Below are 18,830 nucleotides of genomic sequence, written 5' to 3'. Positions count from 1 at the left end.
AAGCTTTCAGTCCAATGTTTCCTTTTTTGCAGTCACCACATGCTTGTGGGTGGGTGTGTGGGTGCATGTGTAACTTCACTCCTAATTATGTATACAATGAATGGCTTGGTCCAATTCTCCTCCCTGTCTTGTACCTTGTGCAACATATGTCACGTAAGGTACAAGGCAGTAAGGATGGATGGGAGAGGTGCCTGACCCTGAAACTCTTGCTCAACCAATTTTTGCTCAAATGTGTAGGAGTTTCACAGGCAACTCACGAAGCACCTTCAAAATCACGCCCTTCAGGGCTTTCTCCATGCAGCAGTGAGGCCCACAAAACCGTGGATAACTAAGCTCAGAGAATTTCAGATGCTTTTTTAGACATAGTTGACACAAGTCAAATCACAGTCTGGCAAGCAAAAGTGCAGCCCTGACTGTCCTTTGCCTTGGCCTCTTCTTTAAGGAAGGTTATTTCTAATTATTCATTTCTAATTATTCATTTCAGAGTAGGAACGTGGCTCAGTTGCTTTGGCAGGCATCATAAATATGCTGTCCTTTTTTTTTTTTTATTCAGAGTAGGTGCAGTTGGCATCTCTGGTGTTTCTATAGCTTATGCTATGATTACCGTTAATGAAGTTAGCATCTGGAAGGATGTAATTCCAGCTGGAATAGATCAGGAGCAATACCTGACCCCTGCCTCTCAACCCTGACTTTTGTGGCAATGAGTAATCCGCTGTTTGGGATGATTAAGAAGCAGTTCGCTGCATCATGGTGCAAGCTTCAAAGCAAGCCGTTGGATCAATGTAATTATCTGCTCCCAGCCGCCAAGGATAAGAGAGTTAGTCCAGAGCCAGTAAACAACTTAGAAACCCCAATTCTCTTCCCTCCTTCTTTTCTCACCCACCTCCATGCTGAGCACACCACAAATCAAATTCAGTTCTTGTGCTTTTTGTACACTTCAGCATGAGCTCGGGTTTATTTTTCATTTCGCCTACAATCACCGTTTCCTTCTGCCTTTTAGCATCTCTGATCTGTGGATACATTACATCAGATACCTGCACTGCTCCAAAACAGACCTTCTGCAGCTGTTTTAACACACCAAAGTCTTTAACAATGCCTGGCTCACTTATTTATTGGCAATGAAATGACAATATAGAAACGGAGGGAGAGAGAGAAGGGAAAGGGCCTTTTGTCATTTTCTAGCGTAGAAATGTTTACATGTGTATCTAAAATGCAGGACTTCTGTCTCTTAACTCCTTCTGCAATATTTCCTTATCTGGAAAAAAAAATCATTCTCATATGGCAATACAACAATCTTAGTAGTCACAAAACCAGTCTACTCCCTGAAAGTATACATGTGTTTACAAGTCATGTAGTTGAAAAGTTGGTCTTTGCTGTAACGGACAGAGGAAACAAAGTTTCTCTGTGCAGAATATTTGAAGTCAAATAACACAGTAGACTGGAAAGCTTGATTCTGCATTGCAGGGATACAGACTAGACAACCAAAGCACTAGTTTTTAATAACTGTGTTTGCACTTTTGCACATACAAAACCATATGTGTAACTGTCCTACTAATCTGCACACACCCAGGGGTACGGCATGCAAATTTGTGGTGCTACGGCTCAGTGATTGTGCAACTATGCTAATTACCTGTGCAGATAAGATGTGCAGGTGCATGTATATTTTGTGCATGCAACTATAAAGATCAGGGTTACATTAACAGGTATTTCCCAAGTCCAGCATCACTCCAAGGAGGTTGCTTTTAATGCCACTATCCTGGGAATAATCATGCATGTTCCTAATAAAGGATTTTAACCATGGTAATTGCAGACACTATGGTAGCAATCAATTAGAAATGCTATTCAACATGACATAATGCTTTGCCCTTCTACAGGCATCTTCAAACAAGGATTTTAAAGGACTGCAGAACCACAATCTGCACTCACAATTATCCTGCCTACTCGCCACTGAAATCAAAGGTACCCAGGAAATACAGTAGGGTAAACATTTACCCTAATGTCAAGGATGCAAACTCACACCTGGGCTGGATCTGGACTGCAGGGCTCACTATGATCTGGATCTGGATCTAGCAGCAGCAGAGGGGCAAGCAGCAGACATGGCTCGTCTCCTCCCTCCCCCACTAACACAGGTTGGCAATAGGACCTTGGTAGTGGGTCCAGCCCCCAGACTTCCCGCACATATAAGTTATGGTCTCTCTCCCACCATTCCCACGTGAAGTAGGTGATTGCACAGTAGAGACAGCCCTATGCAACAAAGTTTGGGGACTCTGGTGGAAGCTCTGTGTCAGGCTCATCCCAGCCCCCAGACAGTTATGCTGAAGGACAGAAAAGCAAAGCGGCTAATCTAAAGGTCATACGGCAGGGCTGGAAATGAATGGACCAGTCTCCTGGTCCAACCACCGGGTCCCTTGTGCACGAAGGCAACCGATGATTTTGAAGGCCAGGTAAGTTGTGGGTCATGAATACCAAAGAGGGAGCACAAAGGTAAGTGGAAGAGCAGCTCCCCCCCACTTCTCAGCACAAGAAGCAGGTGCTTTGTTCAAGGAGCAAAAGTCCTTGCACTTGTAATAATGGTGAAACGTGACAGCACCAAACTGTACGGCTCCATGCTCTTCGCATGTTTGTTTAGACGTAGCACTGTTTATTAATTGCTCAGAGACTCTGGCGGCGCCACAAGTGCTAATTGTGTCTATTATCCCTGCCTGTGTGTCTCAGATGTTGTACAGCGTTTCTCGCACCCGCTCTTTATATCTGGAGCTGCGCTAACAATTCCCCTTTCCCATCTGCTGCCGTTCTGAAATTGCAAAGCCGATGATTGTGCTGTCATTGTCCCGCGCACAATGGACAGCTTGCTTCCCTGACCTCTTGTGCTTTTCTCCTTTGCTTTCCCTCTGCTGTGCCCGCCTGCTGCTGCTTCTCTGTTGGCACCCACACGCTCTGTCCTTCGACACCTCTCGCTCCTTCCTCTTTCCTTATGGCTCCACTTCCATCTCCCTTTACGCTTTCCTTCAGACTCCTCCTTGCCCTGATTTCAACCTCTTCCCTTTGCTCATCCTGCAGCTTGTTAAACCCTCCAACTTTGTCGTCCTCGAGCAGTTCTATGACCCCACTCCTCTCTCTCTAGATATCCTGTACCAATCCCACTATTTTCCTTTAGTCCTCTGACTCTTCCATGTCAACCACATCCTATCTGCCATGCTCATGAGCTTACATTTCTACATCTAACCCTAAAATGGCCATTTACTGCTCTTAACATCTGCACCAGTTCTCCCCTCCCTTATCCTGGGATCTTTACAAGTCCTAATAAATATTTTTCTCTATGCATGGTTTTCACTTCTTTTTTTCCCTAAATCCCAATTCTCATCTCCCTCCACTGGGTCTCCCTTGCCAAAGTCAACAGCCATTTCTTCTCTGGCCCTGCCATCTCTCTCATCTGTGCTCCACATCCATGTGCCTTCCACACTGCATCCCACATTGTCAATGCCTGCACTCTTGCGGAAAAGTTAAGATTGACCCTTGGAGACCAGACAAGACCGATTGTTCCCAATTAGCGGAAAAAAATTCTCTTTGCATCTCCCTTGGGCTAATTATGAAGTCTGACAACCTGATGCCCAGATGCCCCTTACAAATCCCACTCCCCCCTAATTTACTGTCGCTTATTATTTCCCCACAGCTCAAAGACATATAAAGTGCTTACCACAAAACATCTGCAGCACCGGGTCCGTCTTCAGCAAAAGTTATGGCTGCTCTGTCTGTCAAGTGTTAGACACACGTTTTATTTGCCGTCCTTTGGCAAGAGAAAAAAGAAGACTTTTCACTGATAAAACCCAAACCCAAAGATCAGGTGTTCCAGCTGCAGTCTTCAGCCTGTTTTTTCAAGGTTTAGCTCCAGGATTTGACGCTAACCTGCCTGGCAGTCGCGGATATGAAACCTGAAGCTCCTGCCTATGTTCAAGAGCTGGGTTTTGCTGGCCCTTTGCTTGGCCTGAGCAATCCTAAATTCTGCTTTCCTCAGAGCGGGAACCTTTTCCACTTACTAAACCCAGAGGTGGGACTTAGGCACCTGTGTGTCAAAGTGCATTTCTAGGCCTCCTGGCTCTACTCCCTGAAAAACCATTAATGCAAAAGCTGGGAGAGTCCTCCCCACTCCCTCAGCTTTTTGTAACTTTGTCTTGAGGTTAAGATGATGGTGAATTACAAAAATGCCTTAATGGTTTTTCTTGGACCCCTTAGGTGCCTTGTCATCTAGGATGACACTTGGATGCCTCTCTGATGCCTGATAAGAGCAATAGGAACCAGCTTTTAATTTTCAAAAAATGCAGAGCAACTGAGAGCAATTTTTTTGGAGTTACTTAGGTGTCTAAGCCTAACGAAAAGTCCGCAGAACAAGGTTAGGAGGGCCTACATGCTTCAGAACATGTTTTACCACCAACCTCTGCAAATCAGGCATCCCTAAGGTACGTCTGCTCAAGCCTCCAAATGCAAAGACAACCAATGCAGCTACCTATTCAGCTTTGAGCCATCTCTGGCCCCGAAATTTTTCTTGCTCATAGTCATATTGCAACATGGCCTGAAATGCGCCAAAATAGCATTTGCTCGTCCTCTGCACACTCTACCCACAGATGCCCAAATCCATCTCACCAGAACTACGCCTTTTCCTAACAGTCTGTTTATAGACGGAATAAAGCAAAAGTGTTAACAGGCTTGGCAAACATTTAAAAGTGGAGCTATTCTTATTATTGCTAAACTGATCTTTATTTGATGCATTAACAAGTGCAGAAAACAAAAAATGGAGATAAGGAAGCTTAGTGTAGACCAGGATGAAGAGCTAAGGTCATGTGGAGGCTTGGAGCTCAGGGCCTTTTTTTTTTACACTATGCCTTGGACCCTTGCCCCCTTCTTAATGGTAACCCATAGAGTACCTTGGTTTTAAACCCTAATTGTTAAATTGGAGACAGCTTGTTTCAGGAAAGTGGCTGTGCTAGGAAACAATATTGCTTATTTGGGGAGTAACAGCTGCAGCTTGATCAACTATTCTTCCTCCTGGGAAGCTTGCTACAGGACCCAGAAGCTCTTACGTTCTTCCCAACTTATTTAGAGTTTAAAACAAGGCTTTATTAGCTGTACTAAGTCACACTCTGTAAGGTCTCTGACAGCACCCACTGATGCAGGGAATGAATGCAAGGTATGCATTAGACAAACACAAGTTGTTGGGCTCAAACAGGAATGGCTTGACATAGACAAGAGGTCAAATTAGATGACCTCTTGCCTTTAACCCAGGCTGTATCTATTTGGATAGATCTAGACACTTTAAATGAGTGGCTCTGGCTTTCACAGAGCACAGAACAGTGTTAGTGAGGAAAACCGATTGGACAGTGCATCTACACGTGCAAATACCCTGATGCAATGAACTCTGGCACAGGTTGTGCTGGACTGAGCTGTTCCTGGCCACAGTGTTCACACGTATGCCAGGGATCACAGCAATTTGAGCTGGGGCAGAGCAGCCCTGGGCTGGCTGGAGGGTCAGCCCCCAGCTCCAAGTGGCGGCAGCGGGCAGCAGTGGGGCTCGCTCAGACACAAGGTTGCTCGTGTGGGGCTAGCCAGTAGGCAGCCCCCAGACTGTGCCACCCGCATGCCCCATCCACCCCTGGTCACCATCTACATGTCCATTTCAGCAGAGTCAAATAGTCCGCCATTGGACAGTATGTCCCTGACATTACTATCTTAGGGTGGAGTTAATTAATTTCATAGATTTCTACCAGGTCCCTTCTGACCCTAGAAATCGATGCAATCTATGACCCTAATATGGACACACATGTAGGCAGTGATGCTTTGCTGTGGAGCTAATCAGTCAACTCCAGAGTAAAGCGTGTCTGTAGATGCACCCACAGTGATGAAGTCACTAAAAGTCTGCAAGGCTGGGTGGAGGACTTCGGCAAACTCACATTGACTCTAAGGACATGCCAGGTTCCCCACTGCCCACAGCCATGGGGTCATGTCCTGTTAGCACCCAGCTAAGCTTGTACCCAAGGTCAGGCCTTCCTGCCTTAGGGACCAGCCACCCAGTGACAGGGGCATCCAACATCAGGCTAGTGTCGCTTCCTGAACCCCAGGGGCCAGGGAGTTGAGAGCCCACTCTGCTAAGAAGAACATCACACCAGTCCCAGAAGCCACAACCAGCCAACTGCATACCTATGGAGAGACTGGAGGCACATTCATCTCACCTGGGGTAAAACACTTTAGTCAAATAAAACGCAATTGGTCCAAGTAGATCTAGCTGCAAGAACCCCACAGGCGAATGCACTTGGTCCCTATGGCTCTCCCTCCCCACTACCTCCCTGCCCTGCTGCTGCCCACAGTATTTGAGCAAAGACAGTATCTTGTCGTCACCTACTATCCCATGATCATTGCTCATCACGCTGACTAATATCATCTCACTGTATCCTCAGCTTGTGCTGAGATAGTAATTCTTGAGGGCAGGGACTCGTGTTTTCCTCTGTGGTTGTCCAGCACCTGGCACAGGTCTGTGACTGGAGTTTGTAATGCAATGCATGCACATATTCCCCTGACTGTAGGTGTGATCTCTTTTACCGGGACTCTGAAGTAAAGGATAAAATGCCAGACAGCCTTTTTGGTTCTGGCTTTTGCATCACTTTCCATTCTTAATACATATTAATTAGATGTGTTTCATGGTGCTGAAACATATTTTTGGCCTCATCAAGATGTCAAGTCTTCATCCTCATTTTCCCTGTTTCCCTTCATTGTCCTTCATTGTCCCTTCAATAATTCTCAGGCTTCCTGAGCTGTCTGTGGACTTTCAGAAGGAGCCAATCTTCCCTCTCAGCTGTGTTATCATCTCTCCCCAGAGTATTTACTCTCCCATCAGAGAAATCATTCTGCCTCAGCTCCCTTTGATCTTTGAGCCCATATGCGATGGCAAAAACTGATCTAACTTATTGTCTAGGGTGAGGATGCAGCGTTCAATCAGGAACAGCAATTTCGATCACAGATGCCCAGGGCTTTATTCTGAGCTCAGCCTTACCCCTGTAAATCCAGGGCTGCTTCCATTGTCTTGAGTGGATTTGTTCTCCATTTACACAGGTTCAGTAAAAACTCAAGAGCAGAATCTGGCTCCTTCTTTAATTGCCATCACTGCATAGGAGGCAGTCGGTCCAAATTTCAGCAGATTATAGTAATTTGTCCCGAGAGAAGGAATACGGAATTCATACATAATAACAGCATATAGGAATTAAATTGGACTTGAACGGCAAAAAAAAAATGAGAGTTGAATTGCAAAAAAACACTCTGTTCAGCTTACTATAAATAACAGCCCCCCCCCCCTGCAGTTTCCACTGGATACAGTAATTTTCACTGACTTCCCCATACTAGGAGGAATATCTGGCTTGCTTCACCCTACACCAGGCTGCAGGTAGCAATGTGGATGGCAAATTGCATGTAAAGCCAAGGCCTCCTTAAGGTACAAAATGCTCCCCCAAACCCACTCCATGAGACAGGCTGTTGCAAGCTTGTCAGCCCTTCCCTCTGAGATACTTGCCTACGTCTGCACCTCCAGACATGGGCAGCCAAGACAATCTAAGACATGGCACCCAGCAAAGCATAGGTCAACGCTGAAGATAAACTGCTCTCGGTCAGATGGATTTATTCTGATGGAAAGCAAGCCCCTGATTTATTATCTGCATGGCATTTGTGTCTCGGGCATCCATCAGATGTCACCGTCCTGGGTGCTGCACTACAGAAATCAGCAGAGAGGCCCTGTCTTGGAGAGCTCCCCGGGCTGATTTTGACACGGTTCACGGGTGAACGGGGAATGGACAAGGCAATGGTTAGATGAGCGCACTGTGCTCAGCCGACAGGCGTCTCCGCTTACCCAGCGAGAAAGTAGGAGGGATGTTTGATCTCCTCAAGGGCCAAAGATTAGCTAGGAGGGGAGGAAGCCTGGTTTATAACACAGCTGGAGACGGGATGGAGAATGGAGGCATGCCAGTGCAAAAAACACCAAGGGGCCAAATGCTAGGGTAGGATGATGGGTTTTGTATGGCAGTTGCAAACCTATCCCCCTCCTTGAATAAGGCAGAGGAGACCGGATTCACCCAAGAACAAAATCCTCTGCTTCAATCCGCACTGCGGGTCGCTCTTGTTAGATGAGATCCTGGCAGCTAATAAAAGATGATAAGGGCGTGGACTGTAGGGAAGAAGGTTGAATCCTCTGCTTCCCTCTCACATCTTTACAACCGACACTCTTTGGCAGGGGCTATAGCATACCTGCTTCATGTGAATTTAGGAGGGCAGCAGAGATCAGGGGAGGAGAGGAGCCTCCCCATGGACTTAGCCCCTCCGTGTGAGGGTTTCTTATCCTGGCAGCTCTGTCCGACTCGAGAGAAGCAAGCCGCACAGGGGCTGCCTCAGTCACTCCAACACCGGACTTGACATCCCAAGGAGGACCCCTTAAATTCCCCCTCTCTGTCCTCTGAGCACAGACCCCAGGGTCAGACCCCACATTTGGTCGTGGCCCATAAATAGGAAGGATTTTCACAGAGACTGGGAACATCCAATGACAATGTGACTGGGGTTTTCTGCTCTTCAGAGTGACTTTCATGAAAAAATAACCTTACCAGCCCACGGGGGAGACAGAAATAGAGAGTCACTAGGACGTTAACAATTGAGAGCAGGTTGACTGAAAGAGCCCAAACAAAGCAAAAATCTGGATGAGACACTTGGTGCCAGATGAAACCCACAGAGGAGATTTTCTTCTCTTCCCTCCCCAGAGGAGTCCTGCTAGAGGATAGATTAGGGCATGGGCCTTTCACTAAAGGCCTCTTTCCCTCCCATCAGAGGGACAGGTTTTATTCCCAGTCCACACAAGGCCCACAGATCATCTCGCCTCTAGAGTCCTGCTCTTGGGTCTAGCTAGTGCTGGTCATGCAGCTTGTTTGATGAAAATGCAAGCTACAGGTTAATTAACTCTGGAATCAGTCTCTGTTCCCCGATCCCAACGCAGAAGTAGCCGAGAGGAGGAAGCAAATGAGACAGACTGGAGAGGGAACGGTTGAGGGAACAGGATTTCCATCTATAAACCATGAGTTGTATGATGCCAGGGTGGCAGTGATTTTCAGGGGCTTTCAGCACCTTTGACATATTCATTAGGGCAAGAAGGACATCCCAGCTGGATAGCAATGTGATTTATTCAGGACTTTAAATGGCCCCAACACCATCATCCCCACAAACGTGAACTCTTATTCTGGGTCTCCTCCTATCTCCAGAAATGTAGGTAAAAGAAAGGGAATTAAAAAAAAAAAATGAACAGGAAGGTCTTCCTGTACCCATCCGAGGTCAATACATTTGGTGCCACAAAGCTCTTCCTTGGGATGTTCCTAACTGGTATGTTTTGCTCGGTGCTGTGGCCCCTGCCAGCTTGGCATCAAACTACAGCTACCCCCTGCAAGTGCACCATAAGCGTCCCATCTTTTACCCCATCTCTGTCTCATTCTGTCAGGCTACTGTGACCCCATAGCTAAAAGCCTTTGCTGGGACTTGGTATAATTTATAAAACTTCAGTGAGAAGCAGCTCCCGGGAGCTGAAGGAGTACAAGAGCAAGGTCACATCCCCAGCTGCTTCCAGGTCCTCCTCTCCTCTCTCTACCCGCTTCCCTCTTTGACTTGGCTGCGTAATCAGCCTCCGTGCTGCCTTTGTTCCTCCTTTGCAACAGGAGTGCGAATGGCAGAAGCTGCACGTGTAGGAGTTCAAGCACAGCATGATGCGAGAGGTACCCATTTCCTGACCCACTTTTATGCCACTACATGTAATTTATGCCACTGCTGAAATCATGGATGGATTTGGCCCTAGGAGGCCTATTTTAGCTGCACTTTAAGTGACACCTCGTGGCCAAATAGGGAAATTGCAGATGTAGGATCACTACCAGGATAGAATGGAGGTCCAGACATGGGCTGCAACATGCAACAAGCTGATGGCTCTCTCCTGCGCCAGCTCGATTCCAAAGCTTTCCTCTGAGGAAAGTGCTTGGTTACATGGAAAACTAATCACAAGGCAGGATAACAAAGAAAATGAATTAGATTGCGAGGGGAAAGCTCTGTGCAATGCTGGAATCAGGGGGGGCAGCTACCCTAGCAGAGCCACTTGCCGCTCCTGCACCCCCTTCACAAAATCCTGGGTGTGCCAATGGGGATACACCCTAACCCCGTAGCAGACAGTGGAACGGCTCTTCCCACTGCTCCCATCCCCCTGATTTCTTGGTTGCTCTGTGCTCTGGTTCTAAGTGTTTGCAACTTGCATCTAACAAAGAGTTGAGTCAAGTATAAAGGGTGCAGGGAAGTGCACAGGGCTGCAGACTCGATCTTAGAGGCCTCCAAAAAACTGAAAGCTGCCTGGGGCTGGTCTACCTGACAACACGTCACTAGGAAATCTCCTCTGAAGACTACCAGATGTTCCGCCAAAGACAGACACGGTGGGCTCATCCAGATAAGCATGCACGCTGCGCATGCAGGCATTCCCCACACTGCTACTTTGCGGCACAGGGCAGGTGGGGTTTGACCCCCGGGAAAATTCAGAGTAAAAAAAAAAACCCAGGCCAGAAAGTAGCAGGGTGGCACATGGCGGCAGCGTGCGTGCCTAAAACCGGAGCCTGGCCTGCCAGAGCCACACTCCAGCTTCCTGATGCAGGACCCCACAGAAGGCTGTCGGGGCCAGCACTGTTGCTGTCCCCAAAGTCCCCCAGCCCTCCTGGGGTAACCAGCCACATGTCAGAGCACGTGTGGCACGGGCGTTCCCTGGGGACAAGTAGCAGTGGCACAAGTTGTGCCGGTGCTACTTGTCCCCAAGAAAACAGATGTTCCTGCTCGTCTGGCTGCATCCAGCACGTCACACCCGAATCAGAACCACAGCTTCAACTCTTGGGTTTTGAAGACTTGCAGAGTCAGCACAAAAGAACGCCGCAGCCCCGTATCAGCACACAAAAAAGCCACCTAACAAGCTAACATGTGAAGAAGCAAAACACCAATTAACATTCAATTAGCTAGAGGAAAAAAAAATCAGAAAAATGACTGAAATAGTATTAATAATCATCTTATTGTACCACCTGCAATTGACTGTGGCTCTACACTTGACGGAGAGATTACACGTTTCAAAGTGTGATGATAGAGTGAGCGCAGAAGATTGGTTATTTTCATTACACTTTTCCCACCTGTTTCTAACCTGCCCTTTTGAGACTGCAACATCACCAGAGTGTAATTTAGAAAAAATTAGGTTTCACAAAGAAGAAAGGAACAAAACAAAAAAGAAAACATGGGAAAAAAAAAGAAAAGAAAAGAGTATCCGATGTTTGTGCATGAACGCAAAGAGCCCCATACCAACACATGTATGGAACCGCCTGGTCGGAGCCAGCGAAGAGCTGGTCAAAGGCGATGTCTGTATGCTGGACATGACTCCACTGAAGTCAAGCTGATTGACTGCAGCTGAGGAGACGGGCACCTTCTGCCTTAGTTCATGAATCCCACCACCTTCATCCTCCTCTCTCCAGACCCCTGCTTACCAATGCCTCTCCTCTGCCTCGTTCCATCTCCTTTGTCCTTTCTATTTAGTTTCTTCCTACAACCATTGCGTTGGGTTGAACTATGACCGCTTTGCATGGGTGCTGGGTGGATGACAGAAGCTCCATTTTCCATCCTTATCAGCTGCCCTTACTTAGCTGGGAAGTGCAGTGGCCAGACGGCTGGACTATGGTGTCCTTAAAAACATCCCATTATGGGCCTGATCCTCCTCCCATGCCAATTCAACACCAGCTTCTCTTGCTTCAGGGGATTAACTCCCAATTCATAGCACCACCAATGAACCTAACCCCATCCCAATATCTACCTGTTTCATTTACCCTCCCACCACCTTCAGCCTCCTCTCTCCAGACTCCTAGAGATTCCTGGAGTCACAAGGAAGACTCGTTAGTCCACAGAGCCAACAACGTGGTTCCTCTGGTTAAGCCCAGGCTACTTGTATCCTTCTAATACAAGGAAGGCCTTACATAGGTTTGCTTGACATTGATGTCATTTACAGCAGCCCAGCTCCTTTTGCTTCCTTTAAAACTCCAATGAAAAGATCCATCTGGATAGTCTAAGTCACAGGAAGAAGACAGGGAAAGATGGAGTACATCAGAGCTCTGCAGAACTATTATATGTCCAGTGGTTGCACTTACTTTGATAGGCACAGAGTGGTACTTGTGTGCTTTGCTGCCAAACAGAATTCTTTATCATCCACTCTCCTTGCTCCTTCTCTCAATAAACCCACTTTAAACAAAAATGAAAAGCCCTTTAAGTGGATTGGGCAGACTGCCATTTTTCTTGCCTTCTCTTCCTCCATTGCATGCAGCATCCCAGCTCCATGCTGTACCCTCTTGTCATCTTGTCTATTAAGACGGTGCTGAGAGGCCTTCCATCTCTGCCTGATAAAGGAGGACTCTAGCAGAACAACATCTGAAATCTCTTACTGAAAGTAGTTTGGCTTTCCAGAAAAACCTGTTCCAGAGCAACAATCCAACCTCTTGCCTACACAGCCAAGCACACCTAGTCAATAGGAGTGGTTCATTCAGGCTATAGGTAGGTGGTGGGAACAGAAATGCAAATAATAATGCAGTCTTCAGGCTAGCCGTTTATAAAATAAACGGTTCTGTAATTACCAGAACATGTACTCTATAGCAGTGGTTCCCAACGTTTTTATACCGTGGCCCGGCAGGAGTAGGACAGGGCACGCGGACCCGGCTACCTCCCTCCCGGGGTTGCCCCGCTGCACAGCTTTAACACCAGAAGCCACTCTCACAGGCAGACAGACAGGGGTCCAAGTAGGCGGCTCATGCCATGACCCAGCAGCCAACCCACCGCGGCCCAGTGCCAGGCCACGACCTGGGGGTTGGGAACCTCTGCTCTGTAGTATAAGCATGGCTACGAGACGGATGATTTCTTACCAGAGTCCTGACTTTATACCCAAAATTACAACCCACACCCCTGAAACCTTTTCATCAATTCTTAATCAGAAAGAAAAGCATTAAAGATGTGTTCCCATTAAAGCCCATTGCTTATGTAATGAAAATCATCCCAGTGAGTTTCTTTTGCCCTTTTAAATAACGCACTCTCTTTTTTTTCCCCCCTAAAAAAAAGGGAAAGAGCCCACGGTTTTCTTTTTTTTCCTCCCCTCCTCCCTCTGCACACACGAGCTTACTCATTTCTGGTCAAGGTGAAGTCAAAAAGCAGCAGAGGAAATTCTCTCTGGAATGTGAAGCCAGTTCACACAGCTGTAATGGATGAAGTAATTTTTGCTCCAAAACAAGTTGCCTGCAGCAAGCATCTTGCTAAGTGGGCACATGTGTCTCAGCACTGCACCATCCCACACCGATGCCCTAGAACTAGTGTCATTAACTTTTCCAGCATTTTATTTACAGGGTATGGAGGTCCTGGCTGCTGGGCCACAATCAAGTATCACAGAAGAGAGTTAAGGAAGTTGGAGCACTTCCACCAGGATACACAGGCTGCTCAACTCAGCATCTACCAGAAACGCTTAAGGCACACAATAATAGTAATGAATCTATAGCTTCCCAAGGCAAAGAGCCATGTGTATGAGACACAAAGAGATAGGAACAGGCCAAATTATTTCCCTAATGTCCATAATGCACACTATATATAACATGTATGCATGATCATTATTACAGAAGACAGAAAGAGGTGGTTCATTATTGTCAATTGGCTGAATTCATCAAACTTTGCAGCTAATCAAGGACTTTATGAAGTGAATTAACATCTTTTCCAAACTAAATACAGACATCAAAAAAAAAATGTAAAAGCAAGACCAAATCCAAAGAGCCTCTATAATACCGGTCTCTCAAGCCCAACATGCCTGCACAGACACATATTCCTCAGGATTTCATTTGCCCTTTTTACCTTCATTTTTCTACAAATGATCCAAAAATTTTTGGTGTATAAAAAGCATAGGCTGGACACTCAACAGCTTCAGTTTTCAAAAACCTAGCCAAATAGCAAGAGGTCTTCTGTTTGTCCATACTGGCAAATTGGACTGAAGGGTGAGCAGATGCGTATCTGTGAATGTGCCTTCACTTCCTGAAGCACCTAGGAGGAAATCTAGCACTCGGAGACCTGCCGCCTTTCCTAAGCACTGGAGAGTTAGCGGTCACTGAACCCTTCCCGGACAACTCACAGGACAGGATTTGAATTGCTTGTACAAGCTCTCTGATAGTCGCTGATGGATGTCTTTGTGCATTGACTCTTTAGTTTTCACCCCCTTGCCTTTAATATTTTTCCATTTAGTTCTGCTGGGAAAGTTAAGATTTTTACTGCACTTTCCAACCTGAGTACGCGCAGTTTTGCATTAGGCATATCTAAACTAAGGCAACAGGATTGGAAAATATGGACTCTGCGTTGGAGGTCTGACAATGGCGTGTTTCTATTTCATGTGCAGTCTTTCTTTTGGCGATAAATACAACTCCTGGTTCAAACTAAGCTCTTGCGTAACTCCTTTAAAACTCAGTTGAGTCACAGGACCAAACACTCAGTAGGTGCAAGTTGGTATAGTTCCACCACAACCAACGAAGCTACAACGATTGGTGAAAATCGAGGCTCTTGCCCACAGGGCCACGAAGACCAAGGCTCAATAGCTTTGGCCATTTAATTCCAGATACAGTATTTACAGAGATCCAGTAACACATGACAAAATGCAACAGTCCCTAAAGAGTAGCTGCTCTCAAAATCAGTGACCAAGAATCTTCCATCTTCATGTCAAGACGCTGTATACAAAAGGAGCATAAATGCCTAAATTAAGCAGAAGAACATTTTTGATCCAGAATGGGATAAGAGTACGCCAGCACAAGCTAAAAAACATCATCCAACTCTTGTTCTTCTCATTTCCATCTATGCCTCTGAAACATCCCTACGATTTTTAGCCCCCAAACAGAAAAGAAGTTTTGGAATTGTACCAAAAATTGGGCAGAAATCTCCCGTGTTGATCCAAGGGATCACTACAACAACCCTTGGTTTTATGGTCAGATTATATGCCTCTATCATTCGTGAGATCTAGTTACTGTTTATTTTCAGTGTACTGTGCTTATTTTACTGTTTGCATTATGTACACAATCTGCTTCAAGACAGATTGGGACTTGCTACAAATGGTGTCTCAATAATTTAATGAACTAAGTGAAACATCACAAGTGAAAGTAGCCAAACAGTGGGAGCAGATGGGTTTCTCTGAACATCAGAAATGCTCTTACTGTATCCATTGCCATGCCTTTCAAATTGCAGAAGTAATTGCATCTCTGTATTAAAATCTCATCTGTATTAGACTAGTTAACAAGCAATTCCTGCTATTGATAGACATTTATTGGGAAATAACTGGTGTTAGGCAGCTGATTTTACAAGGTGTCTTATACCCAGGATAAATCATTCAATACTTTGCTCATGTAAGGAAGAGTCTGAAAGAGCCAGTCCATAGATAAAATGCACTGAAGAAGGAAATCATCCAATACTTTTAGTGATAATTTGTCTGGAGTCAAATGCTAGAAGCAGTTGCAGGGGGACTGGACCCGATGATCTACAAGGTCCCTTTCAGCCCCTAGCAATCGAACAATCTGTGAACCTAACTCTTCTATACAGCACTGAACAATGGTGCAAACATACTCTTCATGAATTACATGCATTCATACCCTTTTCTAACATATATATTTTTCAATACACTGTTAAGAGGGAAAATGAGCGATTCATTTAACCAGGCTATGTCAACCAGATTTTCATGTTCCCGTTCAGCTGAGCCCTGTTCATTCATGAGCATATTATCCTGGAAATAGTACAGAACTAATTGTCTGACAAAAGTAATTGTGCCATAGTTTCTAGAGCAGAAAATTTCAAGAAGATTTAGGACTAAGCCAAGATAACTATTAAGTAATCACCATTAGATGTTATTCAAGAAAATAAATGCATTTGAAATTAGCTATGAAATATTATGGAGATCATCAGCCTCAACTGAAAGATTTAGGTCTTTTTGTCTGTGCACAGGAAATTCATTTAGCATCCCTCTAATTTGTCTTCTTTGAAAGACTCCGTTAGTAAAGAATCCAATTTGTTTCAGATTCAGCTAGGTAATAATCACAACATATTTCTTCCATCCTCATACAGCAGTATGTAAACGAGTAGTAGAAATGCTGGAAGTCCACGAGACCCACCTCCCACTGAGGGAAATTACAGAAAATGAACGTTCCCTGTTCTCAGACCCATGCTCTTCCACCGTGCAGACCAGCGCCTTGTTTCAACCAGCATTCAGGCACTTTCACTCTGGCCGAGTTGTGCCTTGCTCCTGAAATATTTCCATCCCTCTCAAACAGGAAAAGGCCATTCGGTGTGGGTCAAGACAGCAGAATCTGGCCCGTAGCTAGGCACAGACCATGCTGCTGCAGACATCACCATTCATAGAATGGGTGCGAAGGGGCTGACCCTGCAGTCTGCACCCGAGCAAACAAATCACGGGCTTCACAAGGAGGTTTTTGCCCCTCGGAAGCTTTGTAGGATCGGGAGCCGCACTTTTTCGGGAGGGTCTGGCCTCCAGCAGCTCCCTTTGTTTTCCATAGGGGTTCCCAAGTGCTCCTGCTATTTGGAAGTCTGGCCAGGAGTGCAGAAGGAGCAAAGAAAACCACCTCCAGCAAGTTAAAAATCGCAATCTAAGGGACACCAGGTTGACTGAAATCCCATCCACACAAACAGGACGGAAACATCCCAGTGAAGCTGTCCCTGAGCCTGTAGACCCATGGGGGACTTCCAAATATACAGCAATCCATATCAATGCAGCGTGAAAAATGAACGCTCGATAATGCACGGTGCACGCCTGGAGTTTGCATGGGTGCTACTTGGTAATCTCCTAAAAGGATTCAGCAGTATTGATAAATCCAACAGGAAATGAATGCCTGCATCCCCAGCGTGATTATAGCCCCATCTGAAATGTGGGCTGGTGACTCACTATCACTTATAAAAATACAGTGCTCCTTTTATAGCCACCTGCAAACAATTTCTAAGAAACACATGGGGCTGCATGATGCTGCCCTGGTGGATATGTGTATTTTTTAATCTGCCTTGTGGAAAGCTAGTGGAGCTTCAATCTGAGTTACTGATGTGGTAGCTATGCCTGGTTCATCAGCAAACTGCGGAGAAGTTACTCCGTGGATTCAGTCCCCTCTGACTAGAGAAAAACTTCAGCACGGTTCAGTCCAGTCTAACCCCCAGCTCAGACAGACATCACCCCCTCTTCAGAAGATGGGTACTTCCCCAACATACCCCTGGGAGGGCTGGGCAAGCCAGAGAGATGCCCTATTCAACTGAAGTCACAAGCGCTCAAACACACCCTTGTAGAGAAAGAAATTTAGCCGGGTTGTTTAATTTCACGGGTTGAGAAATAGGACAAATCAGTATACAAAAGGCCGAGCCCCTGCTAAATCTGTCCCACTTGAGACAGGAATGTGCATGCATCCTTCAGAGTGTGGGAGACATGCCGATTCCCAGCCGAACACTTAAGAACTGTGTTTTTATACTGGTTCGGTGTGCACAAAAAAGCATTCATCTCCCAGCCCTGGGGAGGCTCCCAGATAGCCCACACTTACGGGTGGTGTTGTATTTGATCCCGTTGAAGAACTCCGGGCAGGGTCTCTCCACCAGTTCCCCAGCCGCGGTCTTGGGCCAGCACGTCCCAATCTGATCCGTGGTGGCATTGCAATAGGGACCTTCACAGGAAAAGAGAAAAACGAGAGAAGCGATTGAGCGAGCCTGAAGAGACATCACCTACATCACAAAGCAGAGTGTGATTTTAAAAAACTGTTTAACCCGTAGTCTTTTCCAACCCCCCTCCCCATCCCCATCCCCTAGGCTAATGCCTCCTACCATCAAAGCCCAGGAAGGGGACAGAGGAACTCTCAAAAAAAGTATCCTGCAAATGGTCCAGCAGGCTGCAGTTAGCATCAAATTCGTCTATGATGAACTGAGATATGGTCACATCCATTATTCCCCTGGGGGCTGTGGGGATGTATCGGCCTTGCTCCTTCCCTGGGTTTTTTCTTTGCTTTATTCTTCTTCGTCGGGGGGCAAGGGGGGTAATTAAAAAAAAACAATCAAAATCAGAGACACTCTGCACTCATGTGTGAGGCTCTCTCTCTCTCTCTCTGTCTCTGTGAGCTGCCGGGTGGGTGTGTGGGCTGCAATCCTGCGTCTGCCTGTGCAGTGAAATCCTCTGAGCGCGTCTCCTTTAAAACAGCCGCCCAGTAACCAATAGGATAGTGGCAAGCACAGAGTAAGGGGCTTGCCTTTCTCAGCTGGCTCCCCCCACCGCCGTCTTCCTCTCACCCAGTCCAGCAGCTCTCCAAGCTCCTCTTCACATCCACAGCCCTTCGCATCCACCCTCCCCCTCCGCTGTAGATCATCAGCTGCGATTGCCTTGATTACCTTCCCTGCTGCAAGACTAGTTAATACAGATGAAAGCGAGGAGGAAAACTCCAAAGGAAAGCACCAGGATGAACTGAAACACCTTTGCTCACCTGGAAGCAAAGCAATTCCTGCCTGGCGCTGCAGACTGGGCAAAGGGTGCACAGACTGAGATGCTGGGGGGTGGCACGGAGAGGCTGGGGAAAGGTTGGATTAGCAGCAGGCCTGGAGGGGCAGGAGCGAAGAGCTGTTGGCAGGGGGTGGATTTGGAAGTATCGGGGTGAAAAGGATCTGGAGGAGAGACCAAGAAAAGGCTGGGGAGGAGGCAGGGCCGGATGACAGCATAG

At 46.5% G+C, this 18,830-nt stretch overlaps 1 protein-coding gene across 1 annotated transcript in view; it reads right to left on the bottom strand.

The window, feature by feature from the left end:
• Positions 1 to 18,264, bottom strand: part of CRHR2 (corticotropin releasing hormone receptor 2) — a 187,177-nt gene extending 168,913 nt beyond the window's left edge. The window contains exons 1-2 of the mRNA XM_019529911.1: positions 17,947 to 18,264; positions 17,670 to 17,789 (exon numbers count right to left, since the gene is read on the bottom strand). Of these exons, the coding sequence (XP_019385456.1) occupies positions 17,670 to 17,789; positions 17,947 to 18,064 (238 nt within the window). The 5' untranslated portion in view covers positions 18,065 to 18,264. The remainder of the gene's footprint in view (positions 1 to 17,669; positions 17,790 to 17,946) is intronic.
• Positions 18,265 to 18,830: the final 566 nt, after the last annotated feature.

The sequence above is a fragment of the Crocodylus porosus genome, unplaced genomic scaffold (assembly GCF_001723895.1).
Source record: "Crocodylus porosus isolate Cpor-Errol unplaced genomic scaffold, CroPor_comp1, whole genome shotgun sequence".
NCBI lineage: Eukaryota > Metazoa > Chordata > Crocodylia > Crocodylidae > Crocodylus > Crocodylus porosus.
The sequence above is the reverse complement of the archived record's forward strand: the minus strand, read 5'-3'. Positions and strand labels throughout refer to the sequence as shown.